The sequence below is a fragment of the Cervus elaphus genome, chromosome 23 (assembly GCF_910594005.1).
Source record: "Cervus elaphus chromosome 23, mCerEla1.1, whole genome shotgun sequence".
In the NCBI taxonomy this organism is placed as follows: domain Eukaryota; kingdom Metazoa; phylum Chordata; class Mammalia; order Artiodactyla; family Cervidae; genus Cervus; species Cervus elaphus.
The window spans coordinates 53,453,780-53,478,542 of NC_057837.1; the positions used below are offsets into that span (position 1 = coordinate 53,453,780).

Consider the following 24,763-nt stretch of genomic DNA (forward strand, 5'->3'; position numbering starts at 1 on the left):
CAGACAGGAGCCCATGCCTGCAGGTGTCCTCCACATAATGCACTTGGCTCCCACCTGCAAGGGTGTCCCTATGCATGGCCTGAGCACGTCTGTAAAATGGGCATTGTCACAGCTGTATCAAAGCAAATAGAGTCTAGAAGGAGCTTTTAAAATTATAAAATACAGGGAAACCCCAAGTCTGCACGGCAGCCAGGCGGCCAGCAGGACCCCCCACTCACTTCATCAGCTCAGGGTCTTCCTTGTCGTCCTTCGCAGGTGCAGCCTTGGCTCCGCTTTTCTTGGCACGAGGGCAGCCTGACAAGCTGGTTTCACAAGAGGAAAAAATGCCACAGTGGTTTAAGGACAGCAACTTCTCAACCCACCTGCCTCCCTCCACCCCTCAGGCTCTGTGGGCAGCAAGGCCACGTCCAGGAAGTGGCCCCCAGCTCTGGCCAGAATATCGACAATTCAGACTCGAGGGAAGAAACAGGCTGGGGTGCAGTGGCACTAATGTGTCACTTGGGGCCTGGAACTTCATCAGCCTAAGGAGACCCCCACTCTGCTGGCCCGGCGCCCAGGGCACCTGGGGCAGGCTCACCTCCGGTGCGACGCGTAGTTCCCCGTTATGTGGCCTGAGCCATCGCAGCCGGGCGTGGGGCACCTGTGGAGGACAGCGTGGCTGAGACCAGAGCCGCTGAAGTCACTCGGCCCTTGACAGCCCCACCACTGAGGTCTCACATAGTCATGACCTCCAGGTCTCAGAACTTGGCACCCAGTCTCTCTGGGGGGACCAGGAGGGCCAGGGGAGAGCACATTCCTCTGCAGGATGGTGGGCTCCCAACTTGACCTCCTGCAATGGACCAGGCTGGATGAGAAGGCTCCAGAACACCTGTGGGCCTTTAAGTGTGCTCTCAGAATGCAAACCTAGCACCGAGGACCGGCTCATCCTCCTTGAGGTTGCTGGAGAAGGACCGCCTCTGCTCACAGACAGCTGTACTGAGCACCTGAGACACACCACCCCCAGCCCTGGCAATGTTGGGGCATCACCCCCACTTGGCAAGCACCCAAGGTTTTTGAGAGGTGGCTGGTACCAGTGAAAGGGAGCTGGGGAGGCACAGAATGCAAAAGTCTGACTCTCTACACCCAAAATGTTTGGTGAATATATCATGTCGAAGGTAGAAATCCCCTTTAATACACCAGCTTGAGCTATCTTTCCCTGAGCGTCCAGTGATGAAACATGGATCGATTTCTGCTGGCATCAGAGCACTGGTTTCCAACCCTGCAGGTGGTCCTCGGGATGCCTCCTCCAGGATGGGCCTGCTACTCATGCCTTGTCCCTCATGAGGGCCCAGTTCCATCCTGTGTGACCCAGCAGGACCCTGGTGTTTATCTGCCATTTCTGGCTTCATCCTCACACAGAGAGAGAGTTGTGGAGCCAAGGCCATTCCTCAGCAGAAAACTGGCCCCAGACGGTGGCGGGGCAGAGCACCAGCTGGGGCAGGACACAGACATTGAAGTTGGCCTGTCAATCAGTGGAAGCTGCCTTGTGCCCAGGCTCTGGCATGCCCAAGGCCCTTCCTCTTCATCCTCCTCCCGGATGTCCACGGGCCAACACTGCCACCCCCATTAGGCTGGCATGGCAACACAGAGGGGCTAGATGCCCAGGGGCCTCCTTCCCAGCCCCTCAGACCTTCTCGAGGTGCCTTCCTCATCCCTGCCCCAAGGGCCACTCATCGATTCTTCCCTGGCCTGGCAGTTGGTCAACAGGTCAATCTCCCTCCTGTCAGGCTTTGGGGTGACTCAGACTCCATTGAGATTATGATGTCCCCCACCTCAGTCATGTGAGGTCACATTTCAACCCACATCTGGGGCAAGGAGGCTTCTGTGTTTTAATAGAAATCACCCACCACTTCCATCCAGGTAAGCATCACCTGTTCAAATGAACCCCAGCTGCTGGGACCTCCTGCTCTGACACTCTGCGTCTCCACGTGGCCTGAGGTTCTCAGGCTCCAGCTGCTCAAGAAGGCCCTCTGAACTACACTGTGAGGACCAGGGAGTCCTTTGCACGGCACTCTGCACTGAGGCCCAGGCCCTGTGACACCCTCTGCAAGGACAGTCCTCCCTGTTCCTTCTTAGCTGCAGAACATAGGGCTTAGCGCTGTAGGCAGTGGCCAGGGTGGTAGGTTCACAGCAGCCCCCAGCCTCTGTGGCTGTGAGCAAGACGCTTGTCTGTGAGTGACACCCTTGCAAGGTGCAGCCTCTGGCAGTGCCTAGGAGGGGGTCTTGGTCGGGGAGAGACTCGGTGAGAACACGCACATGGGGGCACTCTCATTCCAGAAAGGTAGGATTTCCACCCCCCACCTTCCTTGCCAGCCTGATGTCATGGCTTTTCCCTAAGAGTCGTGTCCAAGAGAAGATGATGTCACGTGGCTGAAGAAGCAAGTGTCTGCACTGGCCACTGGCAGCACCGGCCACCATCTCTTCTGAGTGCGTTATCTGGGCCAGAGGATGAAACTAGGCAGTTTGGCTCACGCCAGACCTCACCCTGCCGCTATCCATGTCCCGTGGCCAGGGCAGGGGATGTCCCCCAACCTGTGCAGAGCTCCCCCATCACGGTCCAGCAGGATGTGTGGCTGTGCTCATAAGCCCCACACATGGAGTGGGCCATGTGGCCCAAGGCACTCAAGTCCCCAGATCCTGACCACATGGGACACTTGGAAGGGAAGAATAAATGCCCTTGGAATGTGATCAAAACACAGAAAACACTTCGTCTGCGACTGTCACTGCACCCAAGTGCTGGTGGGGGGCCACCAAAGAAGACTCATTTGCGAGGCATGGCAATGGGTGCTTTTGCCCCTCTGTGGATGGGTTACCTTCACCCAACACTGCCACAAAGCTGATCAAGGTGCCAGACACCTACTGGGCAGGGGAAGGAGAGAAGAACAAGGGGGAGCCAGGCCACATCCATGCTGTGGCCTGAAGCAGGTGAGGAGTAGCCTCCACAGGAGGACCCCCGGGGGAAAGAGGGAGTTGGGGAGTGATTTTTTTCATACAGGAACACTTTCCGTCACCAACTTCTAAACAAGCTTGGGTTACAGTTCTTCACAGGCTCTCCATCTCAGAAAGGCACTGACCCTCCCTATTGGGCACGTTTCTGAACCCAGACCAAGGGCCAAGTCCATGTGTCACTTCCAGGAACCCTGACCAACTGCTCTGCAGGAAAAGGGCTACCAAGGGCATGAAATCACTTCTAGAATTCCACCACCCTCAAGCTGGAAAACAAGTTGGAAAACCAAACTGGAAGATCAGTTAGAAAAGCAAGTTGAATTGGAAAAGAAAACAAGAGAAAGGATCATGAGAAAGACAGTAGAAGAAGAGAGGAAGGAAAGAGGGAAGAGGAGGGTGGGGAAGAGCATTCCAAGCCTACAGGCCTGAGGGTCTCATTGCATTTCTGGAGTTGGACACTTGGGGTCAGCGAGCGCATATGTGAGCCTGCCTCAGAACATGCTAGTGTCAAAGCTGATAAAACTCCTGGAAACATGCTTCTGGTCATGAACTCTGCCCAGCCTCATCTGTGGGACTGGAAGACCTCACTGGGAAAACAGTTAACGACATGCTTCTCCTGGCTAGTAGGACCAGACAGGCTCCCCAGAGCCACAGAAGTGAGGCTGGCAGGATCCACTGCTCAGACAGACCTGGAGCTTCCTGCCCGTTCCAAGTCAGCACAGGTCCCTGGAAGCTTCCGGCAGTAGTAGTTCCTCATCTTAAAGGCACCAGAGCCCCAGATAGGGCTAAGCCGGTGAAACTTGGCCTGGATGCAGGGCCCCCAACACAGAGGCCCAGAGTGGGAGAAATCCCCTGGAGAGGCAGCCACCTGAGGGGCCAAGAAGGGGCCCTCCTTCCACAACCTCGGTTCAGCCTGGGAGCACGGGGTCAGCACTATGTGGCTCAGGGCCACACCAGCCATGATGTCACAGCTCAACTAAAGGCATGAAATCAAAGGCCTTCACAATCCCCAACTCCAGCCCCGGAAGGACGCTGAGAGCCAGGAAACCTCTGGGCGCGTGCTCCTCGCTTGAACAAGGCTGTCAGTCAGAGTGGCTGGTTGCCACTGGGCTGCCTTGCCCAGGTGTCAGGGGCAGGAGGAGCAGAAGCAGAGAGCAGACACAGCAAAAAGGAGGGGCGAGCATAGAGGTGAGGCGCGGGGTGAGGGTGGGCACCGGGGGCCAAGACAGAAGCAGCTGGAAGGGGTGCAGGAGGAGGGACTAGCACGGAGTTTCTCGGCCGTCACCAGCATCCAGTCCACTTAGCAAGAGCTACACAGCCTGCAGCCCTCTGAGCCACAACGAGACGTACAAGCCATGGCCAGTCCGGGACTTCTCCCAGATCTCCACGGCAGGGGAAAGCAGGCCCAGACAGCAGCCCATCAGGGGTCCTCAGGAGAGGGCGAGAACGGACCGGGCCACCAGGAGCCAGAGGCAGGTCCTATCTCCTGTTGGCCCTCCCGACCCTCAGCCCTTAGAGAGGCTGGCAGGGCCGAGGGGAGCACAGGACCCCGTAGCAGCCCTGGGCCTGAGGGGACAGGCAGACAGCAGTGCTCAGAGCAGAGAGAGACAGGCAGAGTGGCGAGAATCCCAGCCAAGCAGAATCAGCCCGTCCATGGCCCTGCCTCTCTGCCCCACAGCCCTGCGCCTCTGGCTGGGGCCGGCCTCGTGCCGGAGCCCTCGAGAAGGCTGATTTGGGCTGGAGCCTCATGAAAGGAGTGAGCAGAGCAAGGAAGCCACCCCAGAGATGGGAGGCCAGGAGGGCAGACATACTTGAGGTCAGCAGAATGGGCAGCCATGAGGTTTCTGAGGCTCTTGTCAGCAAGAGGGCAACCAGAGAGGCTGAAAGAGAAGAGATGGGATATTGGGATGAGCCAAAGAGGGGGAGCAGAGCAGCAGAGGGAGAAGACCCACCACACAGCACCCAGGCCAGGCGGACCCAAGCGGGGGACGAACCTGCGGTGGGAGGCATAGTTCCCAGTGATGTGGCCACTGCCGTCACAGCCAGGGGTGGGGCAGCTGGACAAAGGAAAGAGAGCGTCAGATCAGAGAGCGAGGCACCCTGCCAGACCCGCCCCCGGGGCTGAGTCCATCAGGGAGGGCGGCGGCACCTGCTCCCTGCCTGTCTCGGAGCAGACCCTACGCCTCCGCCTCTCCGACTGCAAGTTTCTCCCATGCCACTCAGCTCAAGAAGGAAAAGGGAACCAAAGTGAAGCTCAACTTAAAGTCGAGATGCTCTGAAGCCCTCGCACTGTGCATGCACACGTGTCCACGCTTGTGGACGGGAGGCGGGGGGCGCCTTCCTGATGTGGCGGGGCCTTCTCCGAGGACAAGGCCCCAGCCAGAGCCATCCTGGGAGAGCCAGATACAGGGCAGGGGGAAGCTGGCGGCGGTTGGGGCACGAAGAGGAATCCCAGGGACAAACTCTGAGCAGAGGTGAGGACTGGATCACTGGCGGAGCAGGTGTCAGGCCTCTCACCGTCCCCTGGGGGAGGTGGTGCTCAGTGGCAGTTAGCCAGCAGCTGGCCCCTCTCCAGTGGCATCTGGTTAAACTAGCTCTGGCTGCCAGGGCTGAGGGCACCGAGTCTAAGGCAGAGCACGCGAGGACTGGCACACAGTGGGGCCTCAGGAGGCGTCCACTCCCCTCAGCCCTTGTCTGCTCTGTGGGCCAGATGAAGGCTCATCCTCACTCTTTATCACCCTGAAGGAGCAGGTTAGAGTCCAGCATGGTACAGGGGTGAGGGGAACCTGCCCTGCTGTCTGGCCCAGGAAGGTCCTAGTAGAGGTGGCTCAGTCTCTGCCCACCAAGGTGGCCAGGGCAGGAGGGTGGTCAGCACAGGGCTGTGCTGGGGCCGACCCGGTCATCACAGGCTCCCACTAGGGTGTGCTCCTTTCCAGACTATAGAGGTCCCCTGGGGGGGGGGGGTCCTGTCGTTCAAGGCGGGGACTTACGTGAGCAGCTCCTTCTTTATGTCCTTGGAGAGAAACTTCAGCTTAAAGTTGGCCAGGGTGACCTCCCCGGGGTACTTCCGCTCCTCAAAATTCTCCTCCGACACTTCCTGGTCATCTGCTTCAGAAGAAGCAAAAGAATGGGCTGCTGGCTCTGACTGCAAAAGACCAGCAGGGAGATGTTTTAACCAGCTGGCGGGGGCTGGGCGCCCAGCCCGGGGCTGAGGGAGAGGGGCCTTTCAGAACAGGGTCCATGGAGGCGTTTTCTGGAGTCTCCTGTCTTATGCATGCAGGAGTAAGACATACTCCCAAGATGCAGGAAGCAGCACCCAGAGGGGCTAGGGCGCTCCCTCACCTCAGCCACTGCTCCCGAGCTGACCCAGGAACAGGGAGACATGGATGCCACCCAGGCCGGCTGCTCTGACACCCTCCGTGGCCTCTGGCCTGTGTGTCACCTCCGGCCACCCGCCCTGGGTCACCTTCTGCACACCAGAGTGCACACCTAGTGCAGTTCCTTTGGGGCTGTTACCACTGAGCGTGTGTCTGTTGAAATGCTATGAGGATGAGTGGTACAAGGTACAAAGCATGATAGAAATAATCACAGCGACCTTAGGGCCATCTGGCCCTGTGAGCCCAGCCAGCACGATGATCTGACTGCAACAGGCACTTTAATAAGCACTTTGACCTCAAATGCAGGGTCCGTAAGTGTTCAGTTGCCACCCAAGAACAGGGCACTATGAATGCAGTGGTGAACAAGGACATTCCCTCCATCCAGGGCAGGGAAGACGTCCATGAGAGTCAGCAAGGTCAGTGCCCTACAGGTCAGTCTGCAACAGACCAATAGCCCCAGTGGTGGATCACGATTCAAGTCTCAGCACTTGCTGTGTGTCCCAGGCACGTTGTCCAAACTCCTGGGCACCACACGTTTAAGCTGGAAACAGTAGCAGGCCCTCCCAGGATGGCTGGGGCTGAGATGAGGAAAGGTCCCTGGTACCATGCGATGCTGTTGCTACTGTTACTACTGAACAAGGTACGGCTATGTGGACAAAGAGCCTCAACATGAGTCCAGCCTTCAGGAGAAACAAGGGCCTCCCAGAATCACAGGGGCAGAGGCAGCTCCAGAGCAAGAAGCACATCCCACAGGCCCATAGATGCAGGGGCCAGGGCTCTTTGGGGACATGAGGGGGCACTGCTGCCAGAGTTGGGTGGGAGGTGATGCTGAAGGCTGGGGCAAGATGGTCAAGGAGCCTTGGGCAGAGCTAGAAAGAGAGTCTGAATGGGGAGTCCAGGCCACAGTAGATGGACTGGGAAGGCCTGATCCAGGGGGTGACCCAATAGGACAGAGGCACCTGTGCCCAGGGCACAGGGGAGGAAAAGAAGGGCCTGGGGGTTAACCGAGGCTTCCCGCCAGAGAGTGGACGGTCAGCCATGGAGCACAGCAGCAGGCTTCCGTGGCCAGGCTCCCCAGGACCTCTGAGACCCAGGTCACCCACAGATGATACAATAGTCCTGGGAAGGGGTGAGGATGCTCAGAGGGCATGGGAAGGTAGGGCAGGGCTGGGCGGGTGGCAGGGGAAACTGGCCAGAGAGACCAGCCTGAGTTGGGGGCCAAGGAAAGGGAAAGGACCACTGGAGAGGTCGAGGGGAGACAAGGTCACAGGCACAGAACTGAACAAGGGTGACAGCAGATGTGGGGACATAGCCCTGGTGACCCCAACAGGAACAGAAGGGCCCCACCGGGCCTCAGGCATGGCCCCACTAGCAGAGAGAAGCCCTCCTGCCAGCCCCCACAGACCCTCAGCCAGCCTCCCTACCCCAGGGGCTCACTCTGAGAGAAGTATCCCTCTTCTGAGCCTTGACATTGAGTTGCCACCATATGACTGAGCCAGATGACCTAGATGTAGACCAGGCGGCTCCTCTGTAAAGTAGGGGTGCATGTGAGGCCTGTAGATGGAGGAACCTGGCCACCCCTGAAGATGAAACTGTAGAGAGGGTGAGTTCTCAAAGTAGAATCCTCACCACCACTGCTCCTCCTCCGCAGGGATCTGCCCCTACCCCCTGCCTGCCAAGAGGCTGGCTCCACCCACATACCGCCCCGCTCTCCACCAGGCTGGCCCTGCCCAGACACAACCATTCCAGGGGCCTCCTGGTTCTACTTCAGTGTCCCTAGTGGTAAAGAACTCCCTGCCAATGCAGGAGACACAAAAGACTCAGGTTCGATCCCTGGGTCAGGAAGATACCCTGGAGAAGGGCACTGGCAACCCACTCCAGTACTCTTGCCTGGAGAATCCCATGGACAGAGGAGCCTGGAGGGCTACAGTCAACGGGGTCACAAAGAATCAGACACGACTTAGCACACACTCAGGGACCTAACCCCCTCGCCCTCCTGGAAGTGGGAGCTGGCAAGCAGGGAAGGGCCGGGAGGGAACCCTCAGGCCTGTCCACACTATGCAGAGCCCGCCTGGAGTTGTACCCTCAGAGCAGAGTTCTGCTCTACTGGAAGCCCCCACCCCCACCCCGCCCCCATCAGCCGCACCTTGAGTGGGTGGAGTCACCAGAAAGGGAAAGTTCCAGAAGCCTCCAGGCTATGGATGGGTCAACACAGAGGCCTGGCTTGCCACTCCTTAGCAGGCAGAACTGCTCTAGGACTCAGACCACTGGCTGCCAGAGGTGCTTCTGAGGCCAGGAATTTTCTCCTGCCTCTGTCCAGGGAACCAGGCGCCTGCACTGTCCTGGGCATGGTGAAGAGAAGCTGCCACCAGAGTTCAGGGTGTCCCTCATCTGGACAGCAGCCTGGTGGGAGGCCCACGAAACCGAGGAATTTGAGGTCATTCCCGAATCATCCCCCGAGCCCCCCGCCGTGGGCTCCTGTCTTCTCCACACTCTTGGAGAGCCACACTGCTGCTGACCACTAATGCTCCAGAGGTGAGAAGACCACCTCCCTCTTGGAGGGGACAAGGCCACAAACTGAACCAATGGTGAAAACACCTCCAGGAAGGTGGACTTAGCTGCCCGGAGCAGGCAGAACCCTGCGTGGAAACGGGTAGGACCCATAGAGCCTCTGCCTGGAGATGCCTGCGTGTTTATGCCGACCCTTGGGTAAGGCAAGCTGACCGCCAGTGCCTGCTCAATCCCCGCCTCCCCTGACCATCCGACAGCTCTGGACCTCCCACCTGGACAGCACCCACCTCCTCAGGCTCCTCCTCTCGTGGGCGGCTGGGCTTGGTGTAGTCCAGAGGCCGGTCCCACTCATCCTGGCGGGAGGCGTGGCTGGACGGGGGTGAAGTCAGGGAGCTGCTGGGGGCGCTGGTACTGCTCTGGCGCTGGCAGGCGTCAGGTGACTTCACACCAGGGCTGCTGCTGCTGCTGCTCCCGCTGGGGAAAGTGTTCTCCCGCCTGCGGTGCTTGTGCATGCTCAAGTCCAGGGTTCCGTTCTCATCCACCTCAATTTCCACTGCCTGCATTGCAAAGGCAACGTCTAGGTTAGACACCATCCCCTCCCACATGGACCTTATGACCCCTTACTCAGCTCACCAGAAGCCCAGACAGTGTTTCCCTCCAAAGGGAACAGGGCCAAAAAGAAGAGAAGAGCCTCTGAGAAGAAAGTATCCTAAAGCTGACATGGACTCACTCTACCCACTCCCTCAAGGTCTCCAGCCCATAAAACCAGCCCCAGCACATGGCTACCTGTGTGGGCACAGAAACACATGGAAGCCAGTGGAAGCCCGCATCCCAGTAGATGCGGGAACAGGTGTGTACAGCCGCTTGGCGCCCTTAGGCACAGTGCGTGGTGCTCAGGGAGGGGGGGCCATCCAGTGTCTTTGGCCAGCAGGGTCAGTGGTCAGGAGGGAGAAAAGGAAAGGGTGGTACTCCCCTCATAGATGCTGGGTTTGCTGAGCCTGCTTTGTGCAGGCTGCATATAGTCCTGACTGCAAACCCCACCCACCTTCTCTGCCTCAGAAGGGGCTCCCAGCAGGAGCCTCACCCACCTTGCTGGGCAGGTCCTGTGGCTTCGTGCTGAGGTTCTCAGGCATCTCCCAGCAGCGCGTGGAGAGGTTCAGGATGGCAGTGGCGGCCATGTGCGCAGCCTCTGCGTCGTGGGCATAGTCGAAGCCTGCAGAAGAGGATGAGGTGCAGGGGCTGGGCCTGGGGGGAGAGGCCTTTGGGAAAGGTTTGGCTGCAAAAAGGGAACAACAGCAGGCTGATATACAACATGAACGGGAGACGTCCACAAAGACACACAGGGGAGCTTTAGGGTGGCTGGGGGCTTTGAGCACAGCTATGTGAAGGGGGGCCTAGGGCTGGGTCATCCACCCACTGCTGTGAGCTCGCATACCCCAATCCGCCCCCATCCTTGTTGGGTATTGAGAAGGCCACTTCTGTCTTGACCATAACTTGGGCAGAAAGGGCAAAGACAGGCTAGCATCCCTGATATTGCAAACAGAACAGGTTATCTATTGGCAAATGCTTATTGAGAGACTAAAGTCTGTAAATAGGAAGAGTGTCTGCAGTGTCACTCAAGTAGGCAAATTTTGTTACAATATCTCAAAAGGCTGATTTTGGTGTCACCTCCTCAATAGCCACAGCTTTAGTAAATAACATTGTTGCTCAAATATAATGATGTGAAGAGTTGACTCACTGGAAAAGACCCTCATGCTGGGAAAGACTGAAGGCAAAAGGAGAAGGGGGCAGCAGAGGATAAGATTTAGATAGGATCACCAACTCAATGGACATGAATCGGAGCAAACTCGGGAGTTAGTGGAGGACAGAGGAGCCTGGCATGCTGCAGTCCATGGGATTGCAAAGAGTTGGACAGGCCTCAGCTACTGAACAACAACAGAACATGAAACATGAAAGCATAAAATGTCATCTTTTCTAATAACTGTGCTGAAACCATAAGATCACTCTCAGGTATGATTTCTGAGTAATCACAGTATCACCAGCAAATTTCCAGTGCCCCAGCATAAATGGGTGCCTTGCATGAAGCCCTCTCCTAACAAGTTGGAGAGATGCCTGCAGTCCAGCTGGCCATTGTATTGATCAGTGTTTCTAGTATGAACTTGTAGGAAACTCATCATTGCTGATTTTGGCATCTGAACATCCATCATGAGCTGCCAGTTCCAATCTTATGTACACTGGGGCAGTTTTCCATTTTGTAGGTTTTATGCAAGCTAATTGGCTTACAACTCACAAATTAGTATAATAAGTGACCTAAAAAAGACAGGGGACTTCCCTGGTGGTCCAGTGGTTGAGAGTCTACCTGCCAATGCGGAAGATACAGGTTTGATCCCTAGTCTGGGAAGATTCCACATGCTGAGGAGCAAGTAAGCTGGTGTGCCACAACGACTGAGCACATGCTCCTGAGCTCTCAAGCTGCAACTACTGAAACCCGCACACCTGGAGCCTGTGCTCCGCAACAAAAGCCACCACAGTGAGAAGCCTGTTCACTGCAACAAAGAATAGCCCCCGCTCGCCACAACTAGAGAAAGCCTGCCCAGCAACAAAGAACCAGTGCAACCTAAGTATATAAATAATTTTTTAGAAAGACAGGAAAGCGTGTTCTCAAAGGTTTGTAGGAATGAATTCTGTTAGTGCAAGCACACAGAAATTTTGTTGCTAATATTACAAGTGGCATACTGTATCCAGCAAGGTGATCCCTGTCTAAGTATCTGTGGGGTATCCAGGCTCAGTACAGTGGTTCTCCCGAGACCTCCACCCTTGAGCTGGAATAAACTGCCTGGAAAAGGAGAGTCGGGGAGGGCAACTCATAGGGTAAACCATGTCAGCGATGTTGGGCTTAACTCTTTGGACATGCACAGCATAACACACTTGGGTTTTATTTCAATGTGAAGTGAGGAGACACATCCAGTTTGATGATGAACGTGAAGGCTGCAACGTGGGTGAGACACAGACTCTGATAAAGTCACCATGGTAGACTGGGACAGCTGGGGCCCCAGATGGAGAGTTCCTATATGCTCCTGGGGAAGGGTTCCTCCTCCTCTGCCCCTCAGACCCTACACCACCTGGGAGTAGTTTCCCCAACTTACATTTAAAGGCTTTCGGTGAGGTTTCGCTGGTCTGAATCTTTGGGGCAAGCATGCGCTTACCAAAAACCTGAGCATCAAAACTTGCGTAGTCAAAGGTGACCTTGGAGAACTTCTCCAGCTCCTTGGCCAGGTTGGCCCTGGGGGTGGTGGGGGCCACGCTGGGCCGGTAGCTTCCGTATGGAGGGACTTCAAGCTGCTTCACGAAGCACATGGGCCTGAGGTGCAGGATGGAGATGAGAAGCATGAAGATAGGGCACAAGGACCCTGTGCTGTTCAACCCAGCACCCTCTACCATGGCCTAGCCCAGCCATCCCTCAGAGGCCAGTGTGGACTGAGACCCAGGCAGGCCCTCCCCTGCCCACTACTACAGGGTGCCCGTGGGATGTGCAGGAAGAACTGCCACGGGGAAGAAGCACTAGGAGACTTGAACAAACAGCACGTCTCCCCTTGCAGACAGCATCAGCCAGAGGAGGGGAAAAGGAGAGCTGGTTTCTGAGCCCTTGGCCGGGAGCCCCAGAGAAGCATCTTTAGGGTAGTGGGCAGTCAAGGTGGAATTCTGGTGGTAGAATAACTTGTTAATACAATTCCCCAGACAGGAGGGAGTGGGGGCACCTGGAGGGGACATGAGGGTGTTTCTGAGAATCAGCCTCAGGGCAGAGTGACTCTACTCTTTGAAGGGAGGGGCCTAGCCCTCCAATGTCCTCTGCTTAAAGTCGCTTAAGACGACCCTGGAGGATCTGCAGCGGGTTAAGGACAGGCATGAAAGCAGTGCTGCAAGCATTCAGTCAATGTCTCTGGAGCTCTGGAAGAGCTCCGATTTTTAAATGTACAAGAGATGGTGTGGAGACACCAGCCTCCACAGCCCACGGGCTGGGGCAGGAGCAAGACCAGCAGAAGATAAAGGCCACGGGGTCTGTACCATTCCAGTGAGGGGCTCAGAGAGAAGAAAAGCAAAGGAGGCCTCTAGAGCCAAGCAGTGACTTCACTCTGGAAAGGGTGGAATTAAGAAGGACCAATGGAGAGGCCCCGAGGTGCCAGGCACTGGAAGAACTTGAGCATGACCCGAAAAGGGGAGCCTGTTGCTAAGAAGATCCCAGAACCACAATAAGGCCAGCTCTGAAGGGCCTTGGGAAAGTGATGCCACCAGAGCACGAGTAGGCTCTCCTCCTCCACTCTGGACTGGTCAACGCATCTGAGAAGTTGTTGACGAGCTCCCAGGTACCCTCAAGGAAAGATGAGGCCTAAACTTAATGCCTGCGCCATGTCTGGGTGGCTTCCTCAGCCCGGGCTTCGTCCAGCAGCAGACTCAGTGTCCGTGATGCCAGCAAAACTTTTTTAAGATTATCTGCACACCCCAGCGTACAATACCCAAATCGTGGCTACACAGAAGGCATGGAGCCTGGGTGGAAGGCTCCAGCATCTTGGCCGCAGCTGCTACCATCAGGGCTCCTCACCAAGGGCACAGGAAACAAACTGTCACCGCCTCGTCCAAGCCTCATGAGAAACTCAAGTCGATAAGACTGTTGTCTCATTTTTACAGGGGAACAAACTGCAGTCACCTTCCTGGGACACCACCTCCACGTTCAGCACCTGTTTGGCCCCAAGACTGGCCTTCCCAAGCCTTACCTGCCTGGTGGTTTGACATTTTGTCAGTGACTTGGATCAAGTTAGGAAAATTGACAAGAAGCTAGAAGGAACAGGGATAAGATGGAGAAAAGAAGCAGCTTCCTGGATGAAAGAAGCCAAATGGAGTACAGGGCACCCAAGGACCAGGCTGCAAGGGCTCCCCAGTGCGGGAGGGTGGGCCCTGCACAGAGACTCCTCACACACCACCCTCCGAAGCCAAGGTGTGCAGCTCAATCCTCGGTCTGAGTGCCCACCAGGCACCTGCCAAGGAAGGGACAGGTGGGTCTCCAGACGAGGGTCTATGCTGTGCCCCATGCTCACGACTGCTGAGCACTGAGCTTGCACAGGGTGTGGTGGCCCTGGTCTCCCAAACTCTTCTGTCTGTGACAGATGTAGAACAGGAGTCTGGAGGAGAGGACCTGTGAGTTCTAGCTCCTTCGAGACAAGGGAGCAAGGAGTCCACCGAGCAAGGACACAGTGGGGGAGAATCCCCCAGCATGGTGGGCGCCAGGGAACTGGTCCCCCTGGGAGGAGATTCTGAAGGAAGGCTGGCCGGAGGGGGGACATGTGGCCTTAGGAAAGTTCCCCAGCCTCTGGCCTTCCTTGTGACACCAATGGGGGCTTGTGGGTGAGGTTGCACAAAGCAGATTCACTCTGAATGGCCTTTCAGAAGCCCTCTCATCAATAAGCCATATCTGCAGGCACACATGCATGCACACACACTCACAGACACTCACACACACGCACCTAAACACACAGCACCTCAGGGGTCATGGGGGTGGCACTCTGGAGGGCGCCTCTTCCCGGTCCAGGGTTTTAGCCCTCAGCTGGTACAGCCCACTCTCCAAACAGAACCAGAATCTCCACCAAAAAATCCTGAATCATCCAGCAGTAATATCAATACCCTCAGAGAGAGCAAGGCAGGGGCAGCCTTGTGGGTGCTAGTGCCCCCAAAACTGCTGGGAAACACCAGTATACACATGCACACCCACACACACATGCATACACACATGCACATGCATGCACATTGTGCACACATATGTGCGCTTGCACATACTATACATACATGTGCACACACATACATGCACACACTCATGCACACACATGCAGCTGCAGAAAGACTAGATGCTCCCTGGGCATTTCGGGAGGCAGCCCCTGAAATCAAGCAGAACCTTACAGGGCTTTCCTGGGACAAAAGCCCCTCTGTGTCCCCATTTCTAGTTTGTAGGAAAAAGGCTGTGAGTCCCCTCAACCTTCCGGGTTCCAAAGAGCAAGTCAATCAATTAAGAGGACAACAGAGTCACAACAGGCCTCCTAGTTCCTCTGGAAGAGACAGAGGGAACAATCTGACACGTATCTGAGTCGCTCTGCAGAAACTAAGACACTTGCCCAGTGGTGATGACATGCCGACCACAAGCCTGTGGACCCCAGAATGTTGGAATAGTAAGGTTGAGATTCCTGAAACATCCCCTACCACCTCACCATCAGCCGATCAGAAGGTCCACAAGCTATTATGCACCTCAAACCCTCCTCCCTCACATTGTCTGTAAAGACCTCACCAGAAAGCCAATGGGAGGTCGAATGTTCTGAGCACCCCCCACCCATTCTCCTTCCATGGCTTTTGTAATAAACCTTTCTCTGCTCCAAACTCCAACCCAGTTTTGGTTTGTCTGGCCTCACTATATGTTGGGCAGACGAACCTGGGTCCAAGAACACCCCTCCGGGTCTGTGGTTCATGTCACTCACCTGAGGATCCGATCCGAATTGGAGCTATTCTTGGAAGGCTCTCCCGGCTGCGGCTGTTGCTTCTCATGAGATTTGGCTAATTTTTCGGCAGCAGCAATGGGACACCCAGACAAACTAGAGACAGGACAGGAGGACAGCTGAGCCCTTCTCCAGGCCCCACCCATCTAAGCCAGGAGCCAGACACCAGCAGGCGCCCAGGGAAGGCTATCATTCCTATAGAGGGGGCTTTTCCCCAGCTCTGTCCTCAACCCTCAAAGCACTTGCTGCTCACTCAGTTTCTGTTTTTGGAAATTCTAAGCCAATGACACACGGAGACAAAATGCATCCTAAAGTTCTTCGAGGCTCTGGACGAAGGCATCTCCTCTGGATGGGTCTGGGGGATGCGTCTGCCTCTCACCCTGCTTCTCTCCCCTCACCACCAACCAGAGCTGCTCAAATTCTGTCACCCACAGGCCATAAACTGGGTGCTGACCCTGGAGGACACGAACCACCAGGGTCACAGCAGAAGGGCACAGGTCCTTCCCGGGAAAGCACCTAATCCAAGACACCATGGATACAGCTTCAACTGTTAGAACTAAGAAGCTGATCGACCAGGGGAGGTAACATCATCACAGCAGTGCTGGGGAGTTCAGCCTCTTCTCAGTGATTGGACCTCAAAGACTCTGGCTGTCCTTTCAGCTGAGAGTCACTCACTGGAGCAAAGGTACCTGCTGCCACGGCCACAGCTGCCCAGGGCTCGGGGAAGCAGCGGCCAGAAGACGGCAGACAATGGAAGCACCAGGGTCTCAGCACCCCACAGAGCAACCAGGCTTAGGCCAGATGCTGAGGTTGTGCCCTAAGCAAGAGCTAGTGTCCAGAAGCTTCCTGAATCTCCGCAAGGCAGGGTCCCCACTCGGCTCTCCCCCAAGCTGCAGGCGCCCATTCCTCCAGGCGCACTCTGGTCTTTCAGCATCCCCTCAGAGTGGCACTCCTCCAGGTGCTGCTCTGTACCCACCAAAGGTCTGTCCTGACCTTGCACTCACCCCAAAGAGCAGCACACAGGGGGACAGGGCAAGCCCGAGACATGTGCCAGGTTGGGGCACCCACGGCATGCCCCCGCCACCACCCGCACCGTGCCCAGCCCAGCCCCTACCTTCTGTGTGTGTTACGGTTGCTGTTCACATGGCCCTGGCCTGTGCAGCCAGGAGTGGGGCACTTGAGCACATTCTCGTGCATGGCCAGGACTGCAAGACAATGGGGGGGAGCCAGTGAGCACCCCCCTCCATGGAGCATGCAGGGGCCCCAGGCCCGGCTCAGGCAGAGAACCCCTCCCACAGTGGCCCTGGCTCCCTAGGGCAGAAACCAGTTCAGCCATACAACGTCCCTCCTCTCAACTTACTGCCCCTCACACGGAAGCAAGGACAGCCTTTCTCCTTCTGAGCCCCCAGCACACAGAAAGTGGCCCCTCCCCAGTTCCGGAGCCCAGCCTCCCCTCCTGTGTCCATGGCCGGGCTTCCTGGGGACCTGATCCAGGCTGCCATCTCCAGGTGAATCACTGGATGCTCCACGTCCCCATGCTTGTAGGGCTCAAGTATGGGCTTCAGGACATTCTGGATCAGAGGGACGGGGCTCTTTGTGGCCATTCCCCAACGTGGGCACCATCCAAACACCAGAGGCAGCCCGAGCCATGCAGAGCTACTCACTCTCTGGGGGGATCCTGTCCTTGTGGGGGCAGCCAGACAGGCTGCGGTGGTGTGGGTACAGCCCAGTGACATGGCCGGTGCCATCACAGCCTGGTGTCGGACACTTGATCTCACGCTTTTCAGTTCTTGAGGGATCTAAACACACAGGGCCTCTGGGTCAGAAGGCAGCCAGGAAGCTGGGAGGTAGTGGTGAGCAGGGAGCGGGCAGTGCAGCTCACAAGCCTTCACTCTGGCTGTCCAGAGAGGAGAATGACCAGACTGCCCAAGAGCCCGAAAGGCACCAGGGCGGGACAGCAAGGGGATACTAGAGGGACTGTCCAGGGTGTCTAAGTGGAAAAGCCCACAGATGATGAAAACCCACAAACAGTGGGACTGCAGCCCTTCAAGGAAGACCACCTAGATGGCGGCTGGTGCCTTCTGCCCTGTCCTGCTAATGTCCTGCACAGCCCCAGGCCTCCACAGAGAGGTAAAGATGTGCAGCAACATCCCTGCCAGGACTCATCCTTCATGTTGACATGAAAGGGGGAGACAGAAGCTAAGTAACTCACCCAAAATGAAATTGCTCAGTCACGTCCAACATTTTTGAGACCTCATGGAGTGTAGCCTGCAAGGCTCCTCCGTCCATAGAATTTTAGGCAAGAATACTGGAGTGGGTTGCCATTTCCTTCTCCAGGGGGTCTTCCCAACCTGGTGTAGAACCCAGGTCTCCCACATTGCAGGCAGACTCTTTAAGGTCTGAGCCACAAGGTAATCAAAGCAGCTAATAAAGGCTTAGGCAGAAACCTAACCCGAAATCTCAGCTACTGACTTCATTAAGCCTCTGCAGGCCAGAGAGGTCACTGTAAGTCTGGGGGCAGAAGGGAAGACCTCTCAGGACACACATGGTCCCCAGGGCATAGCCAGTGTCCCAGGCAAACTCCAATGGAGCCGTCATCCCCTTTGATAGAATGCAGAAATCACGGACCATGCTCAGAATGCCCACCCCAGGGAGGGCAGGGCCACTAGGGGCTCTGCCTGATTCAAATGGGAGGAGGTTGTCCTTTGACCCCCAGGCATGCAGGGGCTCACAAACCTCTCCCAGGCATCGCCCTCCTGAGCTCGCTGCCACTGGCCTCTGTCTAGGGCTCTTGGGCACCTGTGCCTCAGCATCAGGGTCCCTGAGGACCAGTGCCAATGCCCTTCTAGTGCTCCCAGCCCTGCCTCCTGCCTCACGACCACAGTCTGTGTCTGTCTGGCCAACATCCCCCACCTCCCATGACCCCCAGCCAGTGAAATCCTCAGGGTATGTCCATGGGTCCTGGGCTCCCCATCCCTGGAGCCCAGCCTACCTTTGCTGCAGTAGTTCTTCCGGGCAGCATCCAGGGGCCTCGCTGCCTTCCCTGGCTCGCCTGGGCCCAGAGGGCCTTGCTCGGCAGGTGGACATCCCGGCTCACAGACAGCCCGCACCTGCTCGGCCTTCAGGGCAATGGCCTGCTCCAGGAGGCCCAGGTTACCACGGGTCATCATGTCGTACATCTCTGACTCGTCTGTGACCGCAGACTTCTGGGAGCGAGAGTCCTCGTCTTTGCCGTCATCGGACCGCACCTCCACCAGGACGGAGTACCCGGGCTTGGGGCTGGGAGGCACCGGGCCCCGGGGCTGAGGGCTCTTTGGGGCAGGGACGTGGGGGGCATCCTCCTGGCAGATTACATCAGGCGGGGCCTCCTCCTCGTCTTCCTCGTCCTCCTCGTCATCTTCTTCCTCCTCCTCATCTTCCTCCTCCTCCTCCTCTTCCTCCTCGTTGCCCAGGGTCACTTTCTGCTTGCTGGATGCCTCACTGGCCACACTCTCCAGAGACTGGGGACACGGCTCCTGGGAGCGCTCGCTGGTGACTTCAATCACCTCCTCCACGTCCTCCGGCTGGATAAAGTCCTCCTTCTCCCCCTCGTCACTGGTGGCTTCTTCCTCAGCCTCCTGAACTAGGCCTGGCGTGGCCACCTGGCCTGAGTCTCCACCAACCAGGGTCTCTTCAGCGATTTGGCCCAAATTTAGGAGAGAAGTTGCGATGATTTCCTGATAGCTGCTGTAGCTGCCCTTGGAGGAGCCCGAGGGGCTGCTGATGGGATTGGATCCAAAATGCACCTTTATTGGGCTCCTTCCTACACAAAATCAGAAACCATATGGGAGGCACATGGAAACAGGGTTGGGGGGAGTGTGTCTCCAGGCCACTGGCTCTGGTTCCTCCACCGCACTCCACCACAGCCAGAGGACACCAGACCCCAGAAACAGGATCGACATAGCCATTTTTATCTGCCTGGAGAAATCATTGCTGTACTTTTGAAACTAAGATTTACTCTGATATTTTTGATTAGCAGTCCTCCCTGTTATGTGCACTTTTTTAAATCAGGCAAATCTGCAGTTCATAAAATGGAGCCTAAAGAATGCATAAGACTTTTAAACACTGTTTCATAATTGAGAAGCAGCAAAAGCTGTTTTTAAAGGTTAAGTCATTTCATCACTGTGGCTGAGATGCAGTGGGTGCTCACCACACCCGGGCCCCCTGGGTGGTGGATAAGGACCCCGGGATGTGAGAGCCAGCCCGCCTGGCTGAGGGGAGAGCCAGCTCTCCCCCTTCAGGAGGGCTGAGCCAGAGCACAGAGCTCCCTCCTGTGTAAGGAAGCCAGGAGGCCGAGTCCCTGACCCGGCACCCTCTCAGGCACAGCCAGGTCCCCAACAGGGAGGCGGGTTGCAAGAACTCTCCCTACAGTGGCTCTAAAGTGAAGTAAGAATCCACCTCAGATCCCATAAGGGGAGAACACCAGAAACATGAATGTATTGGAGGGGAGAGTTTGGGCCTCCAGCCTCTGCCACACCCCCAGGACCCCACAGTCAGCAGGGTCTCAGGACACAGACATGCCCCACCCTCACACTAGTGATGGCCAAGAACTGGGGGCCCTGCAGGGAAGAAGGTCACAGGAGGGAGACCCCCCAGTTCTCACTGCCCGGCCCAGCTTCCCTGGACACCCCCACCATCTCCCTTAATGCCAAGCAGACCCCTGCCCCCCAACCAGGTGGCTCTTTTGAGGCCAAGTGGGGCGGGTCTGTCCAAGACCACCCCATACAGACCCACAGCCACATCCATCTGTCCGTCCGTCTGTCACACATGCAGACAGACACACATCCAAAAGCACAGTGTTCACACACAGACCCTGAGCCCCCAGAGCCGGCCCCTCCCCAGGAAGTCCCAAATGTTGGACAAGAGGCACTTGTTCTCAGCAGGGCTTCCTGGCTCGCGGGAGCCCTGCCCGCCCACAGGCTGCGATTCTCCGGGGCCACACTAAGCGCCTTTATTCAGGGGAGACAGAGCAACAAAGCACCTTCAGCTGGCTCGGGGCGATGAATCTCCTCCTGTCCCGACGCCTCGGCCTCGTCCTCCTCCACAGTTCCTTCCGATTCATCAGAAACAGAGGCGTCCTTCACCTCAGCATCCTCGCTGCCGTCACTGTCCACGCCGTAGCCCTCGTCCAGAGCCAGCTTCAGCGGGGGTGCCTTCCGCTTGGACCCCAGGTGCTCGGCCTCGGGGCCCTCTAGCTTCCTCTTCTTGGCCAGAGGGCAGCTCTGCAAACTGGTAGGGAGGAGGCCGGGCCCCCCCTCCTCAGCATTTCCCAGTCCCCCGACCCTTCACCCTCTGCAGCTCTTCCCCTATCCTGAAAATTCCTCTTTGCCTCTCATCACCACCCTCCACCAAAATCCAAAAGCAAGACTGGCAGATCGATGTGTTCAAAATTTTACAGTAAGTGTCCACAGTAAAAAACACCAGATTGTGTTTTAAATTTCACTTTCTGCTTGTCTGGGGAGGCCTAACCTCAGGGGGCCCTGTCCATGCAAGAGTCACCTGCTCTGGGTTGGCTGGGGATGGGGGCTGGCCCAGGCTACTCTGCCCCATGCCCACCACCCCCAGGAGCACCCAGGGCTTCCTTTTCCACCTCCAGACCCTTCCCACCCTCACCCTCCCCCTGAACCGGGCACCACAGTCAGAGGCCCCTGAGGTCCAGTGGGACCCTGAGACACCCAGGAGGACAGCAGTGAAAATAGTCACCCCACCATGTGCTGGCTCTGTTCTGGGTTCACCCACAAGGCCTCCTTCAGCCTCAGAGCAGCCCCACTGGGGAGACACCCAGAAAGGCTCAGGGTTGCACGGGAGGCCACCGGGGCTTATCTGCCCAGAGCAGAGGGGGACGGTTCTGCCCACAGAGGGTCACAGAGCAGGAGAGGAGCTCCAACCCCCCCAGCCCAACCTCTTTCCCAGGAACCCATCGAGGCCCCACCAGCTCCTCACCTTCGGTGCCTGGAGTACTTGCCACGGATATGCCCCGAGCCCGTGCATCCGGGGGTGGGACAGCTGGGAGGAGACAAGCGGGAGCAGTCACCTGGGGGTGGCCCCGTGTGGCATGGGGACAGGGTCAGAATCTCACCCCAGACCGTCCCCCTGGGGAGTAGAAGATTGTCTCCAAACAGTTCATCTTAGGACGGCTGCTTGCAGTTTGCAAAAAATTAATGAAATAACTCACCCTATTTAAATAAATGAATGGCTCATTACAGTCTCATGAGTGTGTTTAATTAAAGCTCTGTGTGTACGAGATCAAGGCAGGATTCCTTTTTCCACGATGAGTCTCCCCACTGCAGGCAAGCCACCACCAGATTTTTCAGGGGGCTGGGGAGCAGGGCCCTCAAGGTGCTCCCGGAACCAGCACCTGAGTCTGGCCCATGGGCAAAGCACAAACATGGGATTCTCCATGGCCTTCACGAGGCTGCGAGGCCCGGCCAAGACTGCCCTGTGCTGGCTCACTAAGGCGGCACCCACAGACAGGAACAGCTCTGCAAACATGCAGCCTTGACCTAAGCCACAGGCGCCCGCTGGAGGTAGGCACGGTGTGGTGGCAAAGAACCCACTCCAGAACCTGCAGCCTGCTGTGAGGGAGGTGAAGCCAAGAGGGTGGATGACCCAGGAGCTGCCATGAGACCTCAGGGGCAGAGGGGCTTGGGGGATGATGCCTGGCCTCTAGCAGCAGCTCCCATCCTGGGGACAGAAACGAGAGCCCAGGAGTCCCGCTCCTTCTACAACTTCTGTCTCCCCACCAACCAGACTCTGGGAACCGCTCATCAGGGCTCGGCCCACCCCACCCACTTCCCTGCGAGTCAGCTCCCCAGGACTGTGAGGCGCTCAAGGCCAGCGTCCTGTGGGCTAGGGGGCATGTGCAAGGAACCAGGACATCAAGAAGCTGACATCACCTGTGTTGTGGAGCAGCGGATGAATGCTGGCGAGATGGAGAGGCCGTGGTGGGAGGAGGGGGAGACCCAGCTCCTCCTGGGAGGGGTCGCTCCAAGGTGCCCCCCATCCAAGGACAGACAAGCTTGTCATCACCAGGTCTGAGCCCCCACCTCTGATCAGGCTCTCCCGGAGCCAAGGAAGGAAAGTTGTGTGGATACTGACACCTGTGGGCTCCTGGGGCCCAGAAGAGTTCACCACTGTGGCCTCTGTCCAGACACTGATTGATCACCCACGTGACTACAGAGGACCATGGGGCCCCACCGACTGGCAGGCCACCCTGGCTGATGGACCAGCGAGAAACAGAACAGTCTGTGCAAGCAGAGCCCTGTCCCCCAGCTCAGTGGCAGCCTTGGGGGGAGCCAGGGTCTCTGCAGGGGACGCACCCTGCAGCCCCCCATGATGGCGCCACTGAGGCTCATCTCCTGGCATTTAAAAGGAGAGATGAAAGGAGACAGGGTGGAGAGGAAGAGGAAAGGGGAGGGGGGAGGGGAGCGTGTGGACTTTCCTGTGCAATTCCTTTCCAGACCCAGAGGACTTCTGCCGCCCACGGCCTCTCATTCTGAAATCCATGCCCCACACTTGCTGCTACTTTCTCAAGTACTAGCGTTAAGACTCCACAAAAGCTCCTTGTTATTGAGGATTTGAAGCTGAGGTCCCAATTAGTCGATTAGTCAGAGTTAATCAGGCAATTAGGTGCCAGCTGCTGTGGTACTGGCACTACCCCCAAACACATCACCTGCTCAAAGCCACACCTCCGCCCCCCAGTTCAGAGGCGCCTGGCTTCCAGCCCCGAGGGCCAGCTCCTCCCAGGGCAGCAGGCCAGGCGTGTGCCCACGTGTGCTGAGCCGCCAAGGGGCACTCTGGGAGAGGAAGCGGAAGAAAGCCCTCCCTATGTGGCAGCCAAGACAGCACCCATGGAAAGTGACGTGAGTCCAGTCAGGGCCCCAGGGTGCGGTGCCAGCAGGTCACCCTGTGGGCACCCTGTGCTTGTAGGGTGCCCTCCATGTGCTTGGGGCCAGAGGGCGGGGTACAGCACCAGCTCTGGTCCAGGCCTCTGAGGCCTAGCCCCCCAGCATGGGGGACCCTGCTGAGCCCTCCCCCGACTTCCCAATCTGGCTCCAAGTGTGGCAGAGGCACTCCCGGAGGGCCTGACCTCAGTTAGCCCTGAGTGGGGTCAGGCAACGGCCCAGGGGGCTCTGAGCATAAACAGTAGGTCTCAGGCCAAGGCAGAGGCACCCATCCCAGCAGGAGCCCTTTAAGGGACTGGATTCCCTCCGGCCCCCTGGAGGCAGGTAGAGGGCTCCCTACTCCTGTCTGTCCCCTTAGTGGGAGCTGGCTGGTGGCTCAAGGAGAAGGCCCTCAGGTGAGGACAGGTGGGCTGGGAACCAGGGCATAGGCAGGACAGACAGGCGTCTCTCATGGAGGGGGGAGACACCCCAAGGGTGCTCCGAGAGGGGCCCACCCACTTCCTTCCCTCCTATCCCGCCTCCCTCAGCTGTGGGACAGCAGATGAGCCCATGGAGACAAGGGACAGGGTCTGCTAGTTCTCCACTGGCACAAAGGGAAAGGCCAACAGACCTCTCGTCTTCTCTCAGGGACTCGCCTCAAGTCAGAACAAGAGCTGACGGGCTACTGAGGGGGAAGCCGAGAGTCCTGATCTGTCCTGGCTTCTGTCCTAGCAACCACGATGCAAGAGCAAGCTGCTCCCGGGGTCTCTGCTTGAGCGGAGGAAGGGGCCACTGTTGGGGGGGAGGGAGCCCCACAGGCTCTGGGTCCACAGGTTCAAGTCCCTCGTCCACAGAGTGAGTTCCATGGGGACAGCTTCCCCGTGACCCGTCCTCCCATTAGGTGATTCCTCTGCCGTCCCAGGGGCGAGTCTGCTCCACGGGTCATTCTCCCTGGGCCAGCACCCGCCACGAAGGCCCCACCACAAAGGCTCTGCCAGAATGGGGGCTCATCTGCTTGTCCCACCACAGGACCTGGTGTGCCCAGAGGAGGAGTCCGGCTTGCGGCACCTTGTCCCTGCCCACGGGCTGAACACCCAACCTCAGTGCATTGCTCAGGCCTGAGAGGCACGTGCCAGGTGGACCACGTATGGCTCCTTAGCACAGAGGAGCCATTTTCCTCTGAGCGTCGATTCTTCGAGACGGGAAGGATGGCTGAGAACATTGTCGCTAGAACATTTCTCCCCAGTTTCCCCATCAGGCTGCACACGGGTCTCACCCTTACCAAGTAAACAGGGTGAGACCACAAGATCAACAAAGGTGGGTAAAACCTGGATGGTCACACGATCCCTTACACTGGTTATGTACACAGATTTCAAAACAAATCTGTTTTGGGGTCACTCTGGCTTCAAAGTTTCAAGAGAAACCTAGCCCT

The 24,763-nt window shown here is 57.3% G+C and overlaps 1 protein-coding gene across 3 annotated transcripts in view; it reads right to left on the reverse strand.

Moving 5' to 3' along the window:
• Positions 1-24,763, reverse strand: part of MYT1 (myelin transcription factor 1) — a 62,807-nt gene that overhangs the window by 9,586 nt on the left and 28,458 nt on the right. The window contains exons 5-18 of one of the 3 annotated variants that reach the window (XM_043883686.1): positions 21,392-21,454; positions 20,430-20,677; positions 18,402-19,211; positions 17,074-17,208; positions 16,524-16,614; positions 15,392-15,505; positions 12,020-12,234; positions 9,962-10,086; positions 9,161-9,430; positions 5,976-6,130; positions 4,980-5,042; positions 4,797-4,865; positions 578-640; positions 219-302 (exon numbers count right to left, since the gene is read on the reverse strand). In XM_043883686.1, the coding sequence (XP_043739621.1) occupies positions 219-302; positions 578-640; positions 4,797-4,865; positions 4,980-5,042; positions 5,976-6,130; positions 9,161-9,430; positions 9,962-10,086; positions 12,020-12,234; positions 15,392-15,505; positions 16,524-16,614; positions 17,074-17,208; positions 18,402-19,211; positions 20,430-20,677; positions 21,392-21,454 (2,505 nt within the window). Of the gene's footprint in view, positions 1-218; positions 303-577; positions 641-4,796; positions 4,866-4,979; positions 5,043-5,975; positions 6,131-9,160; positions 9,431-9,961; positions 10,150-12,019; positions 12,235-15,391; positions 15,506-16,523; positions 16,615-17,073; positions 17,209-18,401; positions 19,212-20,429; positions 20,678-21,391; positions 21,455-24,763 lie in introns of all 3 variants that reach the window. The other 2 variants (XM_043883685.1, XM_043883687.1) reach the window with 2 other exon arrangements.